The 24,029-nt window shown below is 45.6% G+C and overlaps 1 protein-coding gene across 3 annotated transcripts; it reads left to right on the top strand.

The window, feature by feature from the left end:
* The first annotated feature begins 1,194 nt into the window (after positions 1-1,194).
* epc1b (enhancer of polycomb 1b) lies at positions 1,195-18,527 on the top strand. Of its 3 annotated transcripts, XM_035528329.2 has the most exons (15): positions 1,195-1,459; positions 2,815-2,911; positions 8,380-8,539; positions 8,735-8,880; positions 10,647-10,853; positions 10,939-11,087; positions 13,598-13,742; positions 14,239-14,406; positions 14,494-14,583; positions 14,695-14,843; positions 15,198-15,526; positions 15,891-15,994; positions 16,159-16,300; positions 16,396-16,723; positions 16,871-18,527. In XM_035528329.2, the coding sequence occupies exons 3-15, from the start codon at positions 8,440-8,442 to the stop codon at positions 16,941-16,943; spliced, it is 2,130 nt and encodes a 709-aa protein (XP_035384222.1). In that variant the 5' UTR covers positions 1,195-1,459; positions 2,815-2,911; positions 8,380-8,439; the 3' UTR covers positions 16,944-18,527. The 3 variants fall into 3 exon arrangements, with proteins under 3 accessions (XP_035384222.1, XP_081579225.1, XP_035384221.1); XM_081723099.1 differs by having other exon boundaries at positions 1,195-2,911; XM_035528328.2 differs by lacking the exons at positions 1,195-1,459; positions 2,815-2,911 and adding an exon at positions 5,848-6,308.
* The last annotated feature ends 5,502 nt before the right edge of the window (positions 18,528-24,029 follow it).

Genomic DNA, 24,029 nt, shown 5'->3' with positions numbered 1-24,029 from the left:
GAGTATCCAATACAATTACTAACACGCTCTACGAGGTGTGATGCATAATGCGTTAGGCAATAGCTCAAATAATTTCTTAGGAAGCCTTTGAATTTAGTGATGATAATTGATTCTTGGTATATCGATAGTCAGACCCACAGTTCTGGTCGTTGGCCTATCTGTTAACCAGAAAATGGTGTTTCTAAGACAAACTGATTTGCAAATGTGGATTAAATTAGAAATATTAGAATGTATGCAGAATGAAGCTTGAGCTTTTTGGGTTGTATCCTGAAAATCATTCCTGTTCAGAGGTTTTTCATGTGAATTATCACCCCTGATGAATGTGTGTAAATGTTTTCACAGGCACTGAATCCGATATATAAGTGCAATGACAACAGCCATCAACCCCAAATATGAGGTCAAGTGACAGCAAGGTGTTCTGTGTGTTCAGATTCTTGTGTATTTTCATATAGATTTTTTATACATGATGAAATGTGGCAATGTTAGGTTGTTTGTGTAAACGTTTAATATTTGCTGGTTTGAAAACATATTCCAGATTTAATAAACAAACAGGAAATTCTAAGCACTATTTGTTTGTCTGTCTGGATCTGTCTTTCTGTCTCTCAGTGTTTGATTCCTGGCCAGCATCTTGTATTCTGCTACTAGGTGTCAAAATGTTATATATTATAGCACTTTGCTTGCACAGCTGATGAAGGACATCTGTCTGAAACATCATGTTTCTCTTAGAAAAATGTGTGTGTGTGTGTGTGTGTGTGTGTGTGTGTGTGTGTGTGTGTGTGTGTGTGTATATATATATATATATATATATATATATATATATATATATATATATATATACAGAGAGAGAGAGTGAATGAGTGTGTAGTATTTACTATTGTATTACTGTGGTATTTAGAGTCGTTGTGTGAATTTATTTTAAGTAAATATACTGGTACTGTGACGTGTATAATTGTGTGTGTTTTAGGGGCAGGGCTAGCGCTAGTGTGTTTTTAGGGGCGTGTCTAGTGTTATTGTGTTTTCTGTGGGCGGGGCTAGCGTTAGTCTGTTTTGTTAGGGGCGGGGCTAGAGTTAGTGTGTTTTAGCGGCGGGGCTAACTTGTTTTCTCCTTCGATACGTCCAAAGAAGGTGGGTCCGAAGAGATTTATTGATTGTCCAATCACAATTCTTCAAGGTATCACTGCCAAGTTAGAAGCTCAGTAACCGACAGGCTTAGCTTGCTGGTAAGCGCGAGTTACCAGTGAGTGACAGGATGGTGTGTGTGTGTCTGCTCGCGAGTACGTTTCCTTCTAACCGTTATGTCCCGAGGACGCGCGACGTTCCGAGCGTCTCGCGACTGTGTAGCCCTACGTTTGGCAAACAGCAGCTTGCTAGAGTCGCGAGCTAGCCTGCAGACGTAGGGCTTTGGCCACTAACTGAGGGTTTACGTTAATACAGCTGGAATACGTAAAACACGGAGCTGGTAAGTCAGAGCTGTTGGTCTTTTTGGCCAAATTTGAGAAGACATTTATTTTTATAAATGAATAGCTAGCTAGCTCTTTTAAACTTGCAATAGCAGGCATGTCATTACTGATGTAACTTGGCTGTCTCGTTAGCTACCAAGCTAACTACCAGCTAGGTTAGGTTAGCTAGTTATGTTACTAGGTTGTAACTGGTTTGTATATCGAATTATATTAGCAACTTGGCTGTCGAATTATAAATAATTATACCCTTCTAGTACGTTAGTACGTCCGATTAGAATGGATTTTTTTTAAATAGCAAGTAAACTTCCAGTTGAGTATGCCCTATGCACTTTTAGGCATCCGAATTATTTAGCTAAACTAACCTAACTAACAGCTTACTAGCTGAGTGGCTCCGTCCTCAAGTCCGTCTGCCGACTAGCTGACCATCACTGGGCATCAAATCGGCGTTTCATTCCGACCTGTAGTAGCGGTACTAGATAGCTAGTTGATTTGATTGTACAGGAATCATTTTCTGTGGCCTTAAACGAATTCATTTAGATGTGTGACCATTTAAAATAAGACTGCATTTATTTTGTGGTGCGTTTTGGTTTGGCCCGTATCCAGCATGTAGCGGTAGACTTGTTGGTTTCTCTCGCTTTTGTGACTTTATTATTTTAACGGAAAGATTCAAAAACAATATCCAGTGTGTACATGCCTACGCCCGAGGGGAAAGTAGCTAGCGGCATTTAAACTCTAAGTGTTCACCTGTTTTAGTAGACTTTGTAATTAGTCATTAAGTGCTATGATAGCGGAAGGATGCATTGGCTACTGTTTGACGCGCTTTTGTGTTGATCCCATGAAACCCCATAATGATCCAACATAACTGCGCTCACACAAGTCACCCCATTCACGCTTGCGCCTGCGCTGTTGCTTGGACTGAGGTCTGATGGGGGCGCCATGGTGTTTCGTCAAAGTAATTTTTCTCTCTAAGGTCTAATACGACCTAAATCCAGTGAAGAACAAGGGACGTTCATAGTATTCCAATATTTTTGAATAGTTTCAAAAAGTAGTTAGTCTAGGTACATTAAAGGTGTGATTTGCTTTGCTTTTCATTTATTTGTCCCAAGAGCCAAACCATGGCTCACATGAGAGGATAATACAGCTTTTCCGAACCCCCTTTATAGGCTATAATGTCACTATGGTAATGCATAGGAGTTTAGTGGGCTATAATTGCAACCAGATCCAGTCTTACCAAAGCAGCTAAGTAACCTATAGGCGATGTGCAGATTGAGTAAAAGTACCATTACACAATAAGGTCCGTGCCTTGGAATGAGAACCTGAACTCTTAGTCGTTTAATGATATTTGTCTGTGCAGTTTGTAGTGATGGGTTGCACAGAACAGATCTCGACTGGGATTCTGGAATCACACTGGGAGGGACTGAGCATGCACGAGATGTTGGCTTGGAGGAGAGGTAAGATTTATCCTCTACTACGGCTATTACGGTTTGAAATGTTCAGTGTCGTTACTTAGTCTAAATCAAAATGGCTCTGGCACTTTAAAAACATACAAGCTGATGGTGAAAATAATGAACAAAAGTTTATTACAAAAATGTGTTTCCAAAGTAAATACTTCAATACATGTCAAACAAAACCAAATATATAAAATCCTCCAACTGTCCTTCTTTCCTGAACCATAAGAAAGGCTGTGGTGCAGAAAGGTGAGCATGATCACATTTTCTATTAGTCATGTTTTGTTAAATTACGCCAGGTCATGAAGTGACTCGATCTATCTAAATACGTCAAATGGCAATATACCATTCTGGGCTTTGGCAGTTGTTTGTGATTGAAACATGAAGCATTTTATTTTCATGGACTTAAAAAGAGCATTTCCACTAAACTAATGAGATTAACAGCATGTTTTAGTGAGTTTCTGGGGTATGCCATGTTTTAATTAGTGCGTTTCTGAGGTATGCGTATGCAGTGATGCTTAAGGTATTCAGACTGGGAGTTGTACGGATTTGGGGAAATGTCGCAGGCAGCTTGTGGACATACAGCATTCTGTACTGTTGATAATATTAAGAACTTTATCATATATTCACTTACATTATCAGTATTTGGCACATTGTAGTTATAAGCTGTGGCTATGAAGAAAGGTACGTGTGTTGAGGGAAATGGTCAGCAATGCCATGATCCTCTGTGTGATCAGTAGCCATGATGTATGGTACAATCAAACATGCTGGAAGTGGCAGGAGGGATAACACTAACACGTTTACATGAAGGGTTACTCGGCCTAAGGGTTTCCATGCAGTCGGCGCACACAGATTACTGGAGCATGGTTTATGGGCAGTCCAGATAGAGCTGGTTGTGCAGCCCAGCCTACATTTTTTGGCAAGTCACACAACACAAAAGCGAGAACCACTGGTATAAAGAACAAAAAGTAAAACATAAGTAGTAATGGGAGTAATTTGTTTTCATATGTATTTGAAGACGTCAACTGTCTAATATACTGGGAAAACTGTGACACTGTCTGACATTTTACTATATAGCCACGAGCAAGGAAACGGTCACAAGAACAGGACATGGTTGGTAATTCCTTAGTGCTCCATGGTTTGCTTGTGGGCAGTGATGGTCTAGATCATACTGTGTTCTGCACCCGTAATCTCAGATGTGGCTGTCATATACATTCATGCTTGCCAATCTGCATTTATTGTTCCAAATTACTGGTCAGATGGCAGATTGACATTTAAAAGACATACTAGCTACTCAGAAAAGAAGGCAGGTGGCCCTTACAGTACATCAGTCATTTACCTAGACATGACACTGTATCTGCTGGGTCCAGCAGACTTGTATAAATACTCACTGTCATGTCCCCAAAACTGACTTGTAGAACCTGTGAGCACAGGAATTCTATCTAGAAGAATGCACTCTCTCCTCGTTCAGAACAAGCATAACAGCAGGGTTCTTACGGTTTTAAACAGTGGCTGGACTGATGAAGAGTGCAGTGTTGGACTCGTGGTGGTGTGCTGCAGCTGCACACTTAAGTGTAGCATTTTAGTTTTTGAAAAACTGTTGCTTAAACAAAGCATGCAATTTAAGTTTGCAAAGTCCCTATAGTAACATTTTGCTGTGTTTGTTGGACAATTGGATGTAACTATCAGCCATCAATGCCCTCTCTTCCACCATAGGTCTGAACAGTTAGCCTACCAAGGCTGCTGTACATGGTTGTGAACTCTTGAGACCGATTAGTTTCTTCTTTCATAAGTGCTGTACCGGAAATCAGGGCCAGGAAGAATGTGGCAGCAACAACTTATAATTGTTATTAAACAACTCTGATCACTGCAGATGTCTGAGATGAATAATTTGGACTACTTAGTTTTATTTTAGTGTATCAAAAACAGCACAGGACATACTCAAATGCAAAAATGCTGGTTACAAGAGAAGGCAACAAGAGACTTAGTTAATATAGAACCAGTCAGCAAATTCCAGTCATTTCCATCCCACCTGAATGTTTCTGCTGCTCTGAGCACCATTTGTAAGCATCCTGTGCCACATTTGTGTGGAAATCTGATTGAAATGGTTACTGTCTCGGAGCTGTTCAGCCCTACAGTGGAAAAGACGCTATTGATTGTAATAGACTTGTTCATATGAATATTCTGTTGTATTCTGCTGATAACTTCTTGTCTCAGGTCAAATGGAAGTGTTAAATATATAAAGGTCATGTTTTAATTTATTTACATTAGCTATTGTCTCTGCTGTTGGGCTTCTTTAACATTGTACTAACTGTGTACTAACTTAGTAGGTTTTTCAGTTTTACAATAAATGTGTTGAATAAATCAATATTTGGTCTTTTGATTACCTAAATATTTGATTTCTGAATGCTTTGATTTGTTTACCCAATGTCTTGTTGTGTACTTGTAAAAAAAAGTATAGTATAAATGTTTGTTTGTTTGTTTTTTTGCACATTTATGACGCAGCTAATGTAAGTGCATCATGGTACCATTGTTTGCTAGTTTATGCAAAACCTTGCAAGTACCAGACGAAAAAAATTGAATTAGGTGGACACGAACTGGACTGCCACTGGGGAATGTTGAACTGTTTCTGAACTTGGGACCTTGCGCACTGTAGATTTGTGTTTTTCCTTACTTAGTACGTATTCAACACCTCAGGTGAACACCAGCTGTATTTTGAGTTTGGATAAGATATCAGTTTCTCACCGGAGATTTGGGAACAGGACGTCAGGTATGTAAAGAAAGCGTTTGGTATTCGGAGTCGCATTTTCATGTGTCGTGTCGTGGATGTGTGGATCAGACGGGATGTTGTCGGTGTGTACTGCGGGACTGAGAGGAGGCGGCTCATGCACCATGTTCAGCGCCACCGCGCAAGCGCTGTGAGCCTGGTGGGAATGGCTGTTCTGCGGTCAGGGGGCTGGGCTGTGGAGAGCAGCGGAGTCTTAAAGAGTTTTTAATGTCCGCCATGTTGGCCATGGCGTATTGAACCAGGGAAAGAGACCGGAGCTACTGCAAAAGTAGACCGAGAGAGAGCGACCAAGACCCGGCCTCCCGGCTCCGCTCGCCCCGCCACTTTATACCTATAGCCTAGTCGACACCCAAGACTCCGGGATTACGAAATAAAATCATCCATGACAACTTCAGTTGGATCAGTAGTACATATTAGGAGATCGGATAGATTTATGTTGCATCTCGAATTATAAAAAAAATGAGTAAATTGTCGTTTCGGGCACGGGCGCTGGACGCTTCCAAGCCTTTACCCGTCTTCCGTTGCGAGGACCTACCCGACCTGCACGAATATGCATCTATTAATCGGGCAGTGCCACAGATGCCGACGGGGATGGAGAAAGAGGAGGAATCGGTACGTCTTACTGCTTAGAAACATGCATTACCCATTTTAAATCTATTTTCAGAAAGGTGCGCCCCTTGCTTGTCTGCGCAGGTTTGCACAAAATGGCCGCCATTTGTCTCCTAGAAAGACTAATTTTTACCTTTAGTTTATAGCGCGGATGACGGTAAATACACTGTACCAAATTATAAGAGCATTACCTCCTCAGATCATGAAAGTGTTATTACTTGTGTGTTTTATTCGTGGTAGTAGACGATCTATGGAGTACAAAGAAGTCACGTGACTCCTGGCAGCGCCGCCATTTTGTAGACTTTCTTCTCGCTGTTGGTGTAGTAGCGCAGAGTTAAGACAGAGGGACCCAAACTGTCCCGGTCCAGACATGGAGACATGTAGTAGCGCAGAGTTAAGACAGAGGGATCCAAACTTACCCGGTCAAGACATGGAGACGCGTGTTGCACCCAAACATTCAGCTAGAAACAGCACGGCGCAGGTGGAGCGTTTGTTTACAAGGCGTTCGCACATAGCGAGCGTCTTAGCGACAGGACAGGCGAGGTGAGGCGCGTTTAGCTGGTGTAGGTAGTTCACACCTGTCCAGGCAGGGGTATTGGCTCCATGCGAGTGGAAACGGCCCACCCGGGTAGCTAGCTAACTCTTGCTTAGATTGTATACAATTCTGAAGGCCTGGGTCTGAGTTAGCTAGTGGCTAGCTAGGTTAGCTAACCTACATGCTTTGGTTTGTTTACGCGTGTGTCTGTCACTGCAGCGCTTCTTTAAGGTGATGTTACACACCTGCTCCACAGGTGTGTTAGACTGCCCTTAAACACAGCACACGTCTCAGTGAGGCGTTACAGCGAGCTGCTTCTTGCTGTTATTCAAACATTGATATTTTGATATCGCCCCACACGATACGTTGCAGTGTTGTTGTCGTGCAGGCTAATGTCATGATACAGTACCTCGCTGCGTTTATCTGCAGCCATCATTGTCATGCCATCTGAGTCCATGTGCGTTTGCATCACGGCTGCATTGGCTGAACATGAAGTATTGGACAGCCGCGTTAGTGGGATACACCGCAGGCTGCGCAACGATGCTATCAACACAAATACTACATGTGTCGGTAGTGGACGTTGTGTATGATCACTTGAAATGTAATGCACTAGAATCCTATTTTTGAGCAAACTGAAGATCACACCTGTAATCTGTGGATCACGTAAATTGGAGGTAACGAACCCGCGAAGCTCATGACGGGGTAATTTTGCGTTAGCAGAACTCCCCATCTGCACGGGTGTGTAATGTTTTAACATGAAGGGTTTGGGTTGGCATTTTAACTTTCTGTTCAGTGGTGTTGAGAAACTGACACTCGTTCTCGCGTGTGTCCGTGGCCTGTCACTCAGAGCCTGTGGCCAGTGCACCTCAACAGCCTCTGAGCACTCGCCTAACTTGCTTGTATATACGATGCAAGTTTAAGATGTTCTTTAGTAGCTGTGTCTTGGTGACATGTCACTGTAAAACAATAGTGTGACCCAGTATAGATGTTACGCACAAGCATACATGTACCATAATCTTGCCCATAAATGTGCCTGAGCTCTACTGAGGACAGGAAATCAGGATTATTCCAGTTTGCACATGTTGACTGTTCATAAAATTATCATGATGGCGCTTCAGGTAAGTCAAAATGAGGTGTTTCACGAACAGTACAAACGCATGTGGAATTGTTCTCAGCCGAAACTTCTGCCATGAGCTTCACCAGTATTACTGTTTTGATTATGGAATATTCCAGAGCTTTTAAGAAACAACTGCATACAACTTTTATTAGCAGTGACATTGAATTTATAGAAACCTGTTCTCTCTCCAATAATAAACAGTGGGGCTGGACCTTTAGTTCATGTGTCTAATATCTTTTACATCTTAAATAAATGCAGCAGTGGTTCCCCTGCTGGGGGTGCCATGTGGCACAGTTTTGGGTTGTTGGTTTTTTTTGCTTGCTGTGTGCTTTTATTTTTTATTTCCCCCCCCTGCTGTGGACCCCTGTGAACCCACCTGCCCCTGTGACCCTTCTGTTCCTCTTCCTGGTGTGTGTGTTTAGGAGCACCATCTCCAGCGTGCCATCTCTGCGCAGCAGGTGTACGGGGAGAAGAGGGACAACATGGTGATCCCTGTGCCCGAGGCAGAGAGCAACATCTCCTACTATGACTCCCTCTATCCAGGAGACTTCAGGATGCCCAAACAGCTCATCCACATACAGCGTAAGGTCTCGGCGGGAGTGCCGTCCCATGGGGCTCAGATTGGTTATCTCTGACCTGCAGTAGTTTCTCAGTTGCTACATGTAGACCCACAGGACCTCAAACAGGTCCTGAACTGTTGATCAGGTCATATTATTTTGTAGGGAGGGGCACTACCCAGCAGATCTGGAAAAAACACTTTTCTGCTCATCTGTGCAGCCTTCAGCTTGGACACAGAGCAGCCCGACTATGACCTGGACTCGGACGACGAGGCGTTTGTCAACAAGCTGAGGAAGAAGATGGACGTGGGGGCGCTGCAGTTTGAGGAGATGATTGACAGACTGGAGAAGGGCAGTGGACAGCAGGTACAGCCACTGGAACACCAGCACTGCAGTGCACCACGTCCTGGGTGCATTCACAGGCCCTGCACTAGCTGACTCACCAGGACAGAGACTGAGAGTATTGCCTATGGGCTATGAGTGGTAATGGTACTTAACTTGGGGCTCTGAAGGTTAGGTGGGTAGGAGCTGGGGGTACAGTTAACCGTGTTTGTCAGCATTGGGATTCTTGACTGGAATTGCCTGGCAGTTTCCATTTGTGTTGAGCACATGGATATTCACTGGCAGGGATCAATCAGTAAGATCATCTTATAACTCTTTCTGAAAGCTCTATTAACCACATCTTTGAGTTGAAAATATAAAGTTGAAATGACTTTAGCAAAATCTTATTTAAAAAAAGAAGAAAAAGTTGTTTGGGTGCAAAAGCCTCAACCTGTTTTCTCCAAGCCTTCTAATTCCGTGTGTGTAGGCTCCATTATCCTTCCAGTAGTGTGTTTGCGGATTCATTGTGTTATTACTAAATAGCTCTGTACTGCAATAATACTGCTGTTGTAATGACTGTATTGAGCAGTAGGCTCTTTGTCGTTAACATTAGTACTGCTATTTGAGCACAACTGTAGCTGTTGGGGGATAGGGTTATGGGTTAATTAGGGTTGGGGGTTAATTAGGATTAGGGGATGGGGTTGGGGATTAATTAGGATTAGGGGATAGGGTTATGGGTTAATTAGGGTTGGGGGTTAATTAGGCTTGGTCTGCTGTGCCGACCTTGACAAGTGGCACTGGTTTGAGAAGGAATCCAATACCTGAATTTACTATGCAAGAAAGATCAAGATCGAATTTACCAACAGCTTGAAAATGTCCTGAAGAGCCAACTGATGTTTGTGACAGACTGTTTGTTCATAATGTGGCAACAGTTGAAGTGTGTTGTATGTGTGTGAGAAGACTTGAGATGCTGATCTGATTATCTGCTGCTGTTGCTGTATTAAGCTGGTTTTTAAGGTGCTCAGCGAGTGTTTGGTGGACTGAAGGCAAGAGACTGTTCACGTTACATGCCGAGTCTCTGTCCTTGTCCGGTGTGTGTTCTCACCGTACGGCTCACGTGACTGCCCAGTGTTTGTCATGTAAACAGCCTTTCCTGAGAGCATCCACATGTACATGTCTGCAAAAACACCAACATCAGCATGCACACATAGCAAAACCCATATGTGATGTTTGCAAGATGGTCAGTCTGAGACAGTGTAATGAATGAATTGGAAGAGTACATGATGCTGGGGGATCAGCTCAGGGTAAAGACAGGCTGTTCTGAGTGCTTTAACTGGCACACAGGTTGCACACAGGTGAGTGAGATATTAAGGGGGAGCAGCACGTGAATTGAGATGGCTTCTCCTGCTGGGTGTGACCACAGTAGTGTGTCCAGTCTTGGTCATGAATGACTGTGTTGTGTGGGTGAAAACACCATCCTGTTATGCCTCTCCAACTCTAACGGATAATGAAGGCAAGCAGGTGGTGGACAGCTGATCTAATGAGTCTTACATCATGTTTGGGTTTAAAGTAGGATGTGATTTTGAGTGGCCTTCCATCTCACACTCATCATATGTGCAATGTCAGAGGCTGTTAAGAACAGTAACTCCTGATCAATAAGCTAAACTTTCTCCACACCATCTTTCTCTCTCTTCCTGGCCATTGTCTGTCTTTGATTTTTTTATATATATATATATATATATATATATAATATAATTAATATTTTATTTTTTTTTATTTTTTATTTTTTAAACACTCCCCCGTCCACTTAGTTGGTGACCCTGCAGGAGGCGAAGCTCCTTCTGAAGGAGGATGATGAGTTGATCAGGGAGGTGTTTGAGTACTGGAGTAAGAAGAGAAGGTCCAGTACGAGCACCTCCCTCATCCCCACGGTAAAACAGGAGAAGCGGGACGGATCCAGCACCAACGACCCCTACGTGGCCTTCAGACGCAGGACGGAAAAGATGCAGACGAGGAAGGTAGGGTGCTTGAGACCTCTGAAACCACACGCGTGTCAGGACCTACACGCACTCTCTCTAACTCACACACACACTCTCTCTGCAGAACCGCAAGAATGATGAGGTTTCATATGAGAAGATGCTTAAGCTGAGGAGAGACCTGAGCAGAGCTGTCACCATCCTGGAGATGATCAAGAGAAGAGAGAAGAGCAAGCGGGAACTGCTCCACCTCACCCTGGAGATAGTGGAGAAGAGGTACACACGCGCGCTCACAGACACACACACACACACACTGCTCCACCTCACCCTGGAGATAGTGGAGAAGAGGTACACACACACACACTGCTCCACCTCACCCTGGAGATAGTGGAGAAGAGGTACACACACACACACTGCTCCACCTCACCCTGGAGATAGTGGAGAAGAGGTACACACACACACACTGCTCCACCTCACCCTGGAGATAGTGGAGAAGAGGTACACACACACACACTGCTCCACCTCACCCTGGAGATAGTGGAGAAGAGGTACACACACACACACTGCTCCACCTCACCCTGGAGATGGTGGAGAAGAGGTACACACACACACACACACACTGCTCTACCTCACCCTGGAGATGGTGGAGAAGAGGTGTACACACACACACACACACACTGCTCTACCTCACCCTGGAGATGGTGGAGAAGAGGTACACACACACACACACACACACACTGCTCTACCTCACCCTGGAGATGGTGGAGAAGAGGTACACACACACACACACACACACTGCTCTACCTCACCCTGGAGATGGTGGAGAAGAGGTACACACACACACACACACACACTGCTCTACCTCACCCTGGAGATGGTGGAGAAGAGGTACACACACACACACACACACACACTGCTCTACCTCACCCTGGAGATGGTGGAGAAGAGGTACACACACACACACACACACACACTGCTCTACCTCACCCTGGAGATGGTGGAGAAGAGGTACACACACTGCTCTACCTCACCCTGGAGATGGTGGAGAAGAGGTACACACACACACTGCTCTACCTCACCCTGGAGATGGTGGAGAAGAGGTACACACACACACTGCTCTACCTCACCCTGGAGATGGTGGAGAAGAGGTACACACACACACTGCTCTACCTCACCCTGGAGATGGTGGAGAAGAGGTACACACACACACTGCTCTACCTCACCCTGGAGATGGTGGAGAAGAGGTACACACACACACTGCTCTACCTCACCCTGGAGATGGTGGAGAAGAGGTACACACACACACTGCTCTACCTCACCCTGGAGATGGTGGAGAAGAGGTACACACACACACACTGCTCTACCTCACCCTGGAGATGGTGGAGAAGAGGTACACACACACACACTGCTCTACCTCACCCTGGAGATGGTGGAGAAGAGGTACACACACACACACTGCTCTACCTCACCCTGGAGATGGTGGAGAAGAGGTACACACACACACACTGCTCTACCTCACCCTGGAGATGGTGGAGAAGAGGTACACACACACACACTGCTCTACCTCACCCTGGAGATGGTGGAGAAGAGGTACACACACACACACTGCTCTACCTCACCCTGGAGATGGTGGAGAAGAGGTACACACACACACACTGCTCTACCTCACCCTGGAGATGGTGGAGAAGAGGTACACACACACACACTGCTCTACCTCACCCTGGAGATGGTGGAGAAGAGGTACACACACACACACTGCTCTACCTCACCCTGGAGATGGTGGAGAAGAGGTACACACACACACACTGCTCTACCTCACCCTGGAGATGGTGGAGAAGAGGTACACACACACACACTGCTCTACCTCACCCTGGAGATGGTGGAGAAGAGGTACACACACACACACTGCTCTACCTCACCCTGGAGATGGTGGAGAAGAGGTACACACACACACACTGCTCTACCTCACCCTGGAGATGGTGGAGAAGAGGTACACACACACACACTGCTCTACCTCACCCTGGAGATGGTGGAGAAGAGGTACACACACACACACTGCTCTACCTCACCCTGGAGATGGTGGAGAAGAGGTACACACACACACACTGCTCTACCTCACCCTGGAGATGGTGGAGAAGAGGTACACACACACACACTGCTCTACCTCACCCTGGAGATGGTGGAGAAGAGGTACACACACACACACTGCTCTACCTCACCCTGGAGATGGTGGAGAAGAGGTACACACACACACACTGCTCTACCTCACCCTGGAGATGGTGGAGAAGAGGTACACACACACACACTGCTCTACCTCACCCTGGAGATGGTGGAGAAGAGGTACACACACACACACTGCTCTACCTCACCCTGGAGATGGTGGAGAAGAGGTACACACACACACACTGCTCTACCTCACCCTGGAGATGGTGGAGAAGAGGTACACACACACACACTGCTCTACCTCACCCTGGAGATGGTGGAGAAGAGGTACACACACACACACTGCTCTACCTCACCCTGGAGATGGTGGAGAAGAGGTACACACACACACACTGCTCTACCTCACCCTGGAGATGGTGGAGAAGAGGTACACACACACACACTGCTCTACCTCACCCTGGAGATGGTGGAGAAGAGGTACACACACACACTGCTTACGCTTCTCTATATTAAAACGAATGACCTGGTAGTTTTATGCTATTATAAACGATCATTTTAGATGTAATCATAATGCATACAATAGACAGAATTGCAGCAAGTATTATTTTTTGTGTGTTTTGCAGGAATGGCATGTCTGATTTTGGAGGGGAGGTGATGGCAGAGGTTTTGGCGCAGAGGGCGCTAGAGAAACCAGTGATCACCCTTGTCCCTCTGATCAGCAGTAACCAGTACAGACATACAGAACATGACCGCGACTACAAGAGCAAGGTACATACACACAGCATGTCCAGAACTGCAAGAACAAGGTACACACCAACCCAGTACACACACAGCATGTCCACGACTATAAGAACGCTCTCCCACCACAAAGATGTGTTCCTGCTCCTCTGAAGGCCGGGTGTCCACCTGCTGTTTTCTGGTGTGCAGGTGTAATAACGCAGTGATCAGTCAGCTGTAATTCACCAAAAACTAATGTTTGGGGTGGTTATCATGGCTCTAAATGTACTTTGGTTGTGTTTTGTATTTGAGTCTGGGTCATGTACACAGATTGGTCATTGGGGGTTTTCAAATTCTTGGTGAATGTAAATCAACATGCTAAACAACACTGGCCCCATAGTGTGACACTGGCCCATATGTGCAGGGGAAGGTCTTTATCTGTCTGTATTGGTTTTGTACTGTGCTGTGTGTAACTGCTGACATGGTCACTTATTGAACAGTTTATTTGTGTTTTAAGTAATAGATTTAGTTGACTTCCTTTGTGTAGGTGGACAAGCCTGAAGTGGTGCGGCAGAAGCGGAAGTATGAGAAGAGGGCCAAGCCGCTGCCAGTCACCTCTCCCCACTCAGGGTCAGGGGCAGGCCCTGCAGCCTTCAACACTAAAGACCTCAACCAGTACGACTTCCCCAGCTCCGACGACGAGCCCTACTCTCAGGTAAGTAGGCGTGCGTGCGTGCCCGTGCGCCCACACCCGTGCACACACCCACATTCTCTGGTCTGACTCTGTGTTGTTGTCTTTCAGCTGTTTTCTGCCTCTTCGGAGGCGGAGGAGGAGAGTGATCCTGACGGAGTGTTTGCCTTCAGGAGGAGAGCTGGCTGTCGCTACCACGCTGTAAGTTTCTCCGTGTACATGCACACACCCTCGCGCGTACTCACCCTGGGACTTGCGCACACTGTGTGTGAGAGGGAGATTGATTCTCATTTGCCCTCCTCTCTGCTGCAGGTGCATGGGGGGCAGGTTGGCTCTTGGCCATGGGCGGACTGTTCAGAGGGAGGTTTAGGAGATGTGCGCTACAGATACTCTCTCACCACCCTTACGTCGCCGCGGCGATGCCTGGGGTTGACACGACGACGAGTTGGCAGAGGGGGAAGGTGAGATCACTGATGCCTGTGTGTGTGTGTGTGTGTGTGTGTGTGTGTGTGTGTGTGTGTGTGTGTGTGTGTAAATCTCATGTTGCCCCTCTCTCCTGATGGTGACATGGAGGTTTGGTATGGTCACACAAAGTGAGACAGTGTCAGTACCTCGTCACCTGTCTGCCTGTATATGCAGCTGCTTAGATTGATTTGCATTTTGTCAAAGCCCTACAACAGCTGCTCTGATTGGATAGTGATTACATCACCAGTCATACCTGCTCTTCCTATTGGCTTGGTCCCTGCAAATGAGCCACATCTGTGAACTAGTGACTTGTCGTATTTGATGACCTCACTAATCCTGACTGTGTGTAGGGTTCTGTTGGACCGAGCCTGTTCTGAGTGGGATGATCTCTGTAATGAACGGGACCTGGACTTCCCTCCGTCCCCCACCCCCTCGTCCAGCCACCAGCCGGTTTCCACGGATACCTCACTCTCAACTCCAGCAGACCTGTCGCAGGTCCTGCGCAACATCAAAACCTGTCGCTGGAGGCACTTCAGACCGCGACCAGCCCCGCACAGCCACCCTGACGGCCCTCAGCCGTGGTCGACACGGAGACTGGGCCGACACATCCTTATTCAACCAATCACCACGCTACGAAGTCGAGCCAGCATGCGAGCGCCAGCCCCCCCACCCACACCCGGTAAGTGGAGGAGTGCACAGGATCTGACAGTTTCAGGGTGAAGAGTTGAGTGGCCACCAGAGGTCTCCACTCACTGTATTTGGGCAGTGCTGTCTATTGTTCCGATACTGGACTAGTAATCAGGAGGTTGTGCATAGTGAGGTGGATGTGTGTTGGGTGTGTGTATGGTGTCTCAGTGGTTCAGGTACTTGGTTAGTAATCAGAAGGTTGCCAGTTCAAGTCCCACCACTGCCAGGTTCTGTTGAACACGACCCTTAACCCTCAGTTACTCAAATTCAGACAGAATGGTAAGTCACTTCGATTAAGTGTCAGCTAAATGATCTAAATGTAAATTTGTACTGTGTGTGGATGTGTGTACACACAGTGTTAACAGCTGAGCAGTATCAGCTCCATCAGGAGGAGTTGGCTCTGATGCAGAAACAGCAGCTGGAACAGGAACAGCACCAACTAGCCAACACACACACACAGGTACCGCCACACACACACACACACACACGTACGTACATCTGTCACTCATTCATTAGACCCACCCAAACCATCCTGTGTGTGTGCGCACGTGTGCTTGCAGGACTAGGTGGACTCAAAGGTGGATGGGTATCTGAGAAACACTAAAGACGCATGTTTGTTTTCAGAGTTTGCCATCAAAGGTGTTGGACTCTGTAAGTGCCCAGTTTGCCGCCTCTGCGTTGGTGCCCTCGGACCAGCTGATGGCGCTGAAGAGCAAAGAGGAGGGAATTCTGGGAGCTGGAGTCAACGGCGTTGTATCGGCCTCAGGTGAGACCTGCAGGTGATCAATGACATCAGTGCAGTTTTGTCATAACTAATGGATCCTGGACATTAACTCTGTGTGTGTGTGTGGGCGGGCGCAGGAGTCTTTAAGGGCTTACACCACATGAGCACAACCTCCTCTAGCCCCGCCCCTTCCTCCAACCACCAGAGTGACGCCCCTACCTCCACCCCCAACAACGGAACCTCCTCAGCCAATCACCTTGTTGGCTCGGCCAGCCCTGCCCCTGCACAGGCACTGTTGGCTGGTCCTGTGAGAGTCAGTGTGCCGTCGCCAGGGGCAACGCTGAGTGTGCGGCACCTGCAACGCCAGATCACGCTCCCAGCCTCTGCCCTCAAACTCTCCGCTAATGCCAACCGACAGATTCCCAAGGTCACTGCAGGGTCAACCGCCCTCGACATGGGGACCAGGTGTGTGTGTGCACATGCGCCGCCTGTTCTGTCAACAGAATGTTGGTATTCAAGCCATACGTTTGTTGCAGGTTAAATGTTTCAGACTCAAGTGTGTGTGTGTGTGTGTGTGTGTGTGTGTGTGTGTGTGTGAACTTTGTCTTTCAGGGAGAACCACGAACAAGAGAAGCCAACGTTGAACAGTATAACAGAGAACACAGTAGCCATGGAGGTTACGTAGCCTCCTGCCCCCACACACCGAGGTTTGGGGCGTCTACGCTAGGTGCTGTGCATCAGTGACGTTTTGTTTCCATGGCAACTGTTGGGACTTTACTGCAATGCTTTTTTTGTTTTGTTTTTGTTACTGTTAAATATCAACATGTGTAAATTATGAAATACAGCATTTATTGTATGTACAGTCCTCCACATTTGTAATATGGCCCTTTGTATATAACAACGTTACTTGAATACAGAAATTGTCCAGAGTTGTGATGATGTTTTGCACTTGAGGGGTGGGGGGGTGTAAAAAAAAAAATTTAAAAAAACCACACACACAAAAAACAACCTAACTTTGTTAGAGTGAAAGGGGGGGGGGGGGCGGCGATGCGTATGTGCGCTTGTGTGTGAGGGATGTCACATGCATGGTGTAAACCCTGCTGGTTTATTTATTGTGAGGTGTTTACAGGATTTTGTTTGGTTTTTTTTTTTTTATACACTGTAACCTCTTGGGTTTCTGGGTGTGGGTGTGTATAAGCGTTTGATGTGAAAAGATACAGGGGTTTTCCCCTTGTTCATTCTCTTCTCCCTGGTTATCTCCCACAGTTGCCTCCTGCCATCTGTATCTGACACTTAAACATCCCAGAAATCTCTGAATATGGCTCTTCCCCCTTGCATATAAACCTTCCCCCTACATCCAGCTGTTCTGCCCTTTTCATGTAGCCCCTTTCCCCATGTTCAGCTGCTCCGCCCCATTTCATGTAAACCCCTACCACCAACCGCCCTACCCCCTTCAAGCACTCTAATCATTTATTTATATATATATATATTTATTTATATATATATATATATATATATATATATATATATATATATATATATATATATATATATATATATATATAAATAAATATATATATATATAAATAAATATATATATATATATAAATAAAATAAATATAATTTTTTTTTTTTCTTCCCCATTTTATATTTGATGCTGCTTTTAGCCCAATTCCTTTGTTGCTCTCCTAATTGTGGCCCTGTTTAAGGTTTCTGAAGTCATGTGGAGAGAATGGAGTTCCTGTTGTTTCCTCCCAGTGTCTTTGAAGACGCGATTGTAGGGTTCGTGTGGGGGCTTCAGGCCCACTGTAAGTACGTTACGCCTGAGGACTGCCCTGACGTCTCTGCATCATCATTCCACTTTTTGTATGAAAAAATGAGTGAACAAAAAAGGACTTTTTTTGATTGTTTCCTGTCAGAGTTGTCCAGAGCTCCCGGACGCTGCAGTGCCTTCCTTTGGGAAGTGCGCAAGCTTCTCTTCTGTGAAGAGGATGGTACTTCACAAGGCTACAGTTGTTTTATATGTACCACAATCTGTACCACAGTTGTTTTATATGTACCACAATCTGTACCACAGTTGTTTTATATGTACCACAGTCTGCGTGCCCGTGGCGTAGTCACCCTTTCAGGCTCATCCCCTCCCCACCTCCCCATACTCATGCAAGATTTAACTCTTTGGGGGGGGGGGGGGAGGAAAAAAGTGACCACATGGAGATAACAAACAAAAGTGTTCAATAAAGCCAGGGCATTACGTGTTGGACCAGCACAACCCCTTGGTGTCTCCTTTCTGTGTACAGGCTGTGAAGACTGGCTAGTGTAGTGTGGAGAATCAAGGGCTCCATCTTACAGATTTACAGTTATGCACTGCAGACAGCAGGGCCTTCGCTGACCCCGTAGGGTTTGGGAGTTGTGACTCTCCCCACCGCAGTAACTCAGCAGCTGGAGGTGTTGGCCATTTGCTTTTCCATGGGACACAACCCCGATATATGCAGGTAGACTGATCGTGGAATGGTAATGCACAGTGTGGCTATAGACTTTCACCTGTGCACCAGACTTAGGTGAGATTGGTTTTGGTGAATGCTCATAGCATGACCCTAGTGTACCTCTATAATTCATGGTAAAACGATCAGATTAGTTAGTAATCTGATCATTATATTCTTGTTCAAACACTTCATTTTGGCCTCCATTAGGACTGCATTTAACATATGCTGGGTAAACAGTTCTCTATGGCTGAGTTCTCCATGGAACTCATACAGAGAATAAACTGAAATTCTTGCGAGGATCACACATCAGAAACTGAATGTCTTGAAAGAATTCAAGATAATTTACAGGCACTTGGCCACAAATTTATATTTTTATTTTAAAACTGACCAATATTTGGGCATCAGACTCTAAGACTCCCTCTAGATACTCATGGAATTACACTGTGAAGTGGGTTCAAATGCATCAGTGGTTCAGGTACTGGACTAGTGATCAGAAGGTTGCCAGTTCATGTCCCTCCACTGCCAGGTTGCCACTGAAAACCCTTAAACCTCAATTACTCAAGTGGTGTTTAGTCAGAATTTAAAGTTACTTTGGATAAAGGTGTCGAATAAACGCTGTAAATGTCATATTCTCAGGTGCTTTTGGGAAGGTTATGTGTGTGTAATACCAGTGAGCCTTAACCTCACATTTGGTTTGGATCTACCTGCACAGAGTGCAAGTCATAAAATCACTTAAGGTTTTGTGGATTTTGTCAAAACATCTGAAGACATGATTAATGTGAATTTCCTGTGTTGTTATTTGTGGTATGGGTGGAACGCCAGCAAGCCTGACATGCATTTGAGCTGTTTGGTCATATATGAGCAGACAAGCAGTTTTTGTAAATCATTTATTCTGCTGCTACCTTCAACACCAGCAGATCTTCACAGCCAACCAGCCTTAGCACAATACAGCTGCGCATCTCCACTCTGGCTGTAGGATAGTAGTCCATTCTGGGCACAATGGTCTCTGCCTCCAGCGGTGCCCGGTAAAACCAGTTCACTTGTTATGGTCCATGCCGTTATGGGCTGAGTAACGGAGTCGAAAAATCTGTAGTGTGCGGGGTCATGAGCCCGGGGCTCCTGGAGGGCTGCTACTCTTACGCAGCCTCTGCTCGTAGTCCAGTAGCTGTCTCCAGAATCCGGCGTTGGGTCGGATAAACGGGACCAATGATGCGCCTGGAGCAGCTTCACGCCTTCGTACCTCGTTAAGCCATGACGAGCGCGGGAGAACTGCTCCTCCCCGCGCTGCAGCACACCAGAGAGCTACCGCTGTGGTTACCATGGATACGCTCCGCCACGCTGTCGAAATGCCGCTCCAGCGGCGCGTGGGGCAAATCCTGGACCGGCACGCAGAGACACTCCGCGCCGCCGTGAGCGAGCGCGGACAGGTTCAGCACATCCAGGCCACGGAGGTACAGCGTGGGGTGACCTGCCAGATGACCATCTGGAGGACGGAAATACAAACACAACGTTTCGAACTCGCAAGTATTTACAACAGACAGCAAGTTGTGTCGGTCCTGAAATAACATTTTACACTGTTGCTCAGGGAAACACTATAGTGTTTATTCCGTATACAGAGCCATAAAGAACAGAGAAACTTTGTCCCTGCAGCGGAAATGTGACCTGGTAAACCTTGATTGATATACTAACCAACTGCTTTTGTTTTTTCACGATTTGTTAGTGTTCTGCATTCTTCAAAACCCTCTTCATTCTTAAATTGAAACGCTGAACCCAGAATTATGTAGTCTTATTGTTTACATTTTATTCCACATCACTCCATGCTGTTTGATTTCAAGGAGTTAATATTTAAAATAAAAATATATAATATATTTTATGTTCATTTTTAGCAATTTATGTTCGACTAAAAATACACATGAAAGCTTTCACACCAAATAATTCTACAGCTCGGCACTAGTTTGACGTTTATACTGTTTGTGCCGGTCCTACCAGGGTTATTTAAAGTTAAATATCAGATTACGAGACTGGCTCGGGACACGAGCTCGTATCCAACACTTCAACAAAACATGAAAACGTTTGGCTAAGGTTTCAAATTCGTAATTAGAGATAATTTCCAGAACATCCTCCGAAACTACCAGCCACGGTCCGCAGCTCGGTGTCCTCGTAGCTGGGACCGCAGCACTAGTGTCACTGAAAGCTGCACGGAGGTACGTGCACACAAACCATTTAGCTGTGGGAAAGGAGTATAACTACATACCTGTCTGACTCCTCTAACAGACTCCTCTAACAAACTCCTCTACCAGGACTCCTCCCCGGTGTCGTGCGGCATCCGAGCCTCCCATTTCCTCGTTTGAATTTCTAAGCTTCGTTATAAACGCCCAGGCTCGTACCAGAGCGCCCCAGTGGTTATGTGAAGGTACTGCGGATAGAGTCGAGTGAGGCAGTGGGTCCCGAAGCTGCAATCTACGGTCAGGATTGTAAAATAAGGTTCCTGGATGGCAACAGCACTGACTGAACTCGACAAGAGCTTGATTATTAGTTGATTTAAAGAAGATGTTAAATCAGGAAACCAGTCAAATGTGGTGTAGCCTTATGAAGCAACTGTATATGTAATCTGTATATTTACATTTATCTGACACTTTTATTCAAAACAACTTACAATTATGACAGAACACATCTTGAGGGTTAAGGGTTTTGTTCAGGGAGCCAACAGTGGAAACCAGGCAGTGGTGGGACTTGAACTGGCAACCTTCTGATTACTAGTTCAGTATCTGAACCACCACACACATAACACACCCCCTACACCATACACACCCTACACACATCCACCTCACCATACACAACCTTCTGATTACTAGTCCAGTACCTGAACCACTGAGACACCACTGCCCTGTATGTTTGTACAATAGACTGTATACAGTGTATGTAGTCATGCTTAACCAGTACTTAACAGAATCAAGTTTCAAGTTTCAAGTTCAAGTTTGGTTTATTCGTCACATACATAGTCATACACAGTGAAATGGTTAAGACTGTTCTGTCCAAACTGAAGGAAAAAACAGGGGTGCATAGAGAAATATAGATATTCTATATATGTGAAATATTTATATGCTAAGAGAAATATATATATTCTATGTATGTACAAAATATATTAACAATGTATGTACAATATATGTATATTATGATTATATACACAATGTACAATGTATATGGTTGGGTATATATGTACACAATCTACAGAATGTACAGATCCATTTCGTAGAATAACATATTTACAGTTGTTGTGTTACAAGGTAATTGAATATATATATATATATATATATATATATATATATATATATATATATATATTTTATCAGTTTCCCTGATTCAGGGCCCGAATGGCCTGTGGGAAGAAGCTCCTCTTCAGTCTCTCTGTCTTGGTCTTCAGGGAGCAAAAGCGCCTCCCTGACCTCAACAAAGAGAAGAGTCTATTGTTGGGATGGGTGGGGTCCTTCACAATCCTTCTGGCCTTGGTCTGGCACCGCTTGTAGGAGATGGTCTGCAGGTCAGGAAGTTCCGTGTGAGTGATGCGCTCTGCTGAATGCACTACCCTTTGGAGTGCTTGTCTGTCCTGCTTGGTGCTATTCCCAAACCAGACTGTGATGTTCCCCGTGAGGATGCTCTCAATAGTGTAGGTGTAGAAGTTCCGCAGTACCTTGGAGGGCAGTCTGAAGTCTCTTAGGTGTCTGAGGTAGTAAAGACGCTGACAAGCCTTCTTTGCCAGGGAGTTGGTATGGCAGGACCAGGACAGGTCCTGCGAGATGTGAACACCAAGGTACCTGAAACTATCTACTCTCTCCACCGTGGTTCCACTGATCCTCACAGGTTGGTAATGCTGCTCCTGCTTCTTGCTGCCATCCACAATCAGCTCCTTTGTCTTACTGACGCTTAGGAGGAGATTATTTTCCTGGCACCAGTTTTCCAGGTGTTTAATCTCCTCCAGGTAGGCCCTCTCGTCGTTGTCCGAGATGACCCATGACAACGGTGTCGTCAGCACACTTGACAATGATGGTGGAGCTGGAAGTGGCTGTGCAGTTGTGCGTGTACAGTGAGTAGAGCAGGGGGCTTAGGACACAACCCTGAGGAGCTCCAGTGCTGAGGGTGAGGGTGGATGAAGCGCAGTTGCCCACCCATACTGATTGTGGTCTGTCTGTTAGGAAGGTGGAGATCCAGTCGCACAGGGATGTATGCAGTCCTAGATCCCCCAACTTAGTAGTGAGTAGGGAGGGGATGATAGTGTTAAATGCTGAACTGTACTTGACAAACAGCATTTTAACATAATTACCCCTCCCTTCGTCCAGGTGAGTCAGTGTAGTGTGGAGCAGATGCGCAATTGCATCGTCAGTGGAGCGGTTGTGGCGGTATACAAACTGCAGTGGGTCCATGGAGGCTGGCAGTGAAGATGTGATGAAGTCTCTGACTAGCTTTTCAAAGCACTTCATCACGACTGATGTGAGGGCAACAGGGCAGTAGTCATTGAGGCCGGAGGGTCGAGGTTTCTTCGGGACGGGGACGATGGTGGATCGCTTGAAGCTGGACGGGACGATACCGAGCGTCAGGGAGAGATTGAAGATGTCGGTGAATACCGGGGCTAGCTGATCTGCGCAGGCTTTGAGGACCCTCCCGCAGATACTGTCTGGTCCCATCGCCTTCCTGGTATTCACCCTTTTAAACACTCTCCTCACGTCACTCTCCGTGATGATGAGAGGGCGCTGTTCTATGGTGGGCCCTGCGCATGCGACATTGGCTGCGCCGATAGTACCATTAGCACTAGCGCCGTTAGCATTGGCGCTGCTAGCATTATCGCTGTTAACAAAGACATAACGAGGTCTAATGTGATTCAGAATAAGGTTATCCATAAGTATAAGGGAGATACAGATAAGCTAAGACAACCTCTAACGTATATTGCAGTATAAGGTCTTGGAAAGCCAGGGCTATGTCGTGTGATGTTTATTAGGACAGCTTTCAGGAACCAGACCAGTTCTTTCTGTCAATAGCTATTGCCACATATAAATTGCCACATCAGATGTTTTAAATACCAGTTACCATTATTTATTTAAATGTATTATTCCCTGTTATTTTACAATTAGTTGTAGTTTAATATTCTTTTTCATGCTGCAGTAAAAAGTTGTATTTTTCTCTTCTATCAAGTTTTATTATCCAGAACTTGTTCATTTAGTTATTCTTGCATTTCAGATAGGTATGCAATATAGCCAGCAGGATACAAAAAAACCCCAGCAGAAACACAGAAG

This window comes from Electrophorus electricus, chromosome 11 (assembly GCF_041902795.1).
Source record: "Electrophorus electricus isolate QZ-2024a chromosome 11, ASM4190279v1, whole genome shotgun sequence".
Taxonomy (NCBI): Eukaryota; Metazoa; Chordata; class Actinopteri; order Gymnotiformes; family Gymnotidae; genus Electrophorus; species Electrophorus electricus.
The sequence above is the reverse complement of the archived record's forward strand: the minus strand, read 5'-3'. Positions and strand labels throughout refer to the sequence as shown.

Bases quoted from the DNA above. Each gene is read 5' to 3' on its own strand.
- epc1b (XM_035528328.2), top strand. From the start codon at position 6,156: ATGAGTAAATTGTCGTTTCGGGCACGGGCGCTGGACGCTTCCAAGCCT. The intron at 13,743-14,238 runs GTACATACACAC...TCCTTTGTGTAG, and splicing joins ACCGCGACTACAAGAGCAAG to GTGGACAAGCCTGAAGTGGT. The intron at 15,527-15,890 runs GTAAGTGGAGGA...GTGTACACACAG, and splicing joins AGCCCCCCCACCCACACCCG to TGTTAACAGCTGAGCAGTAT.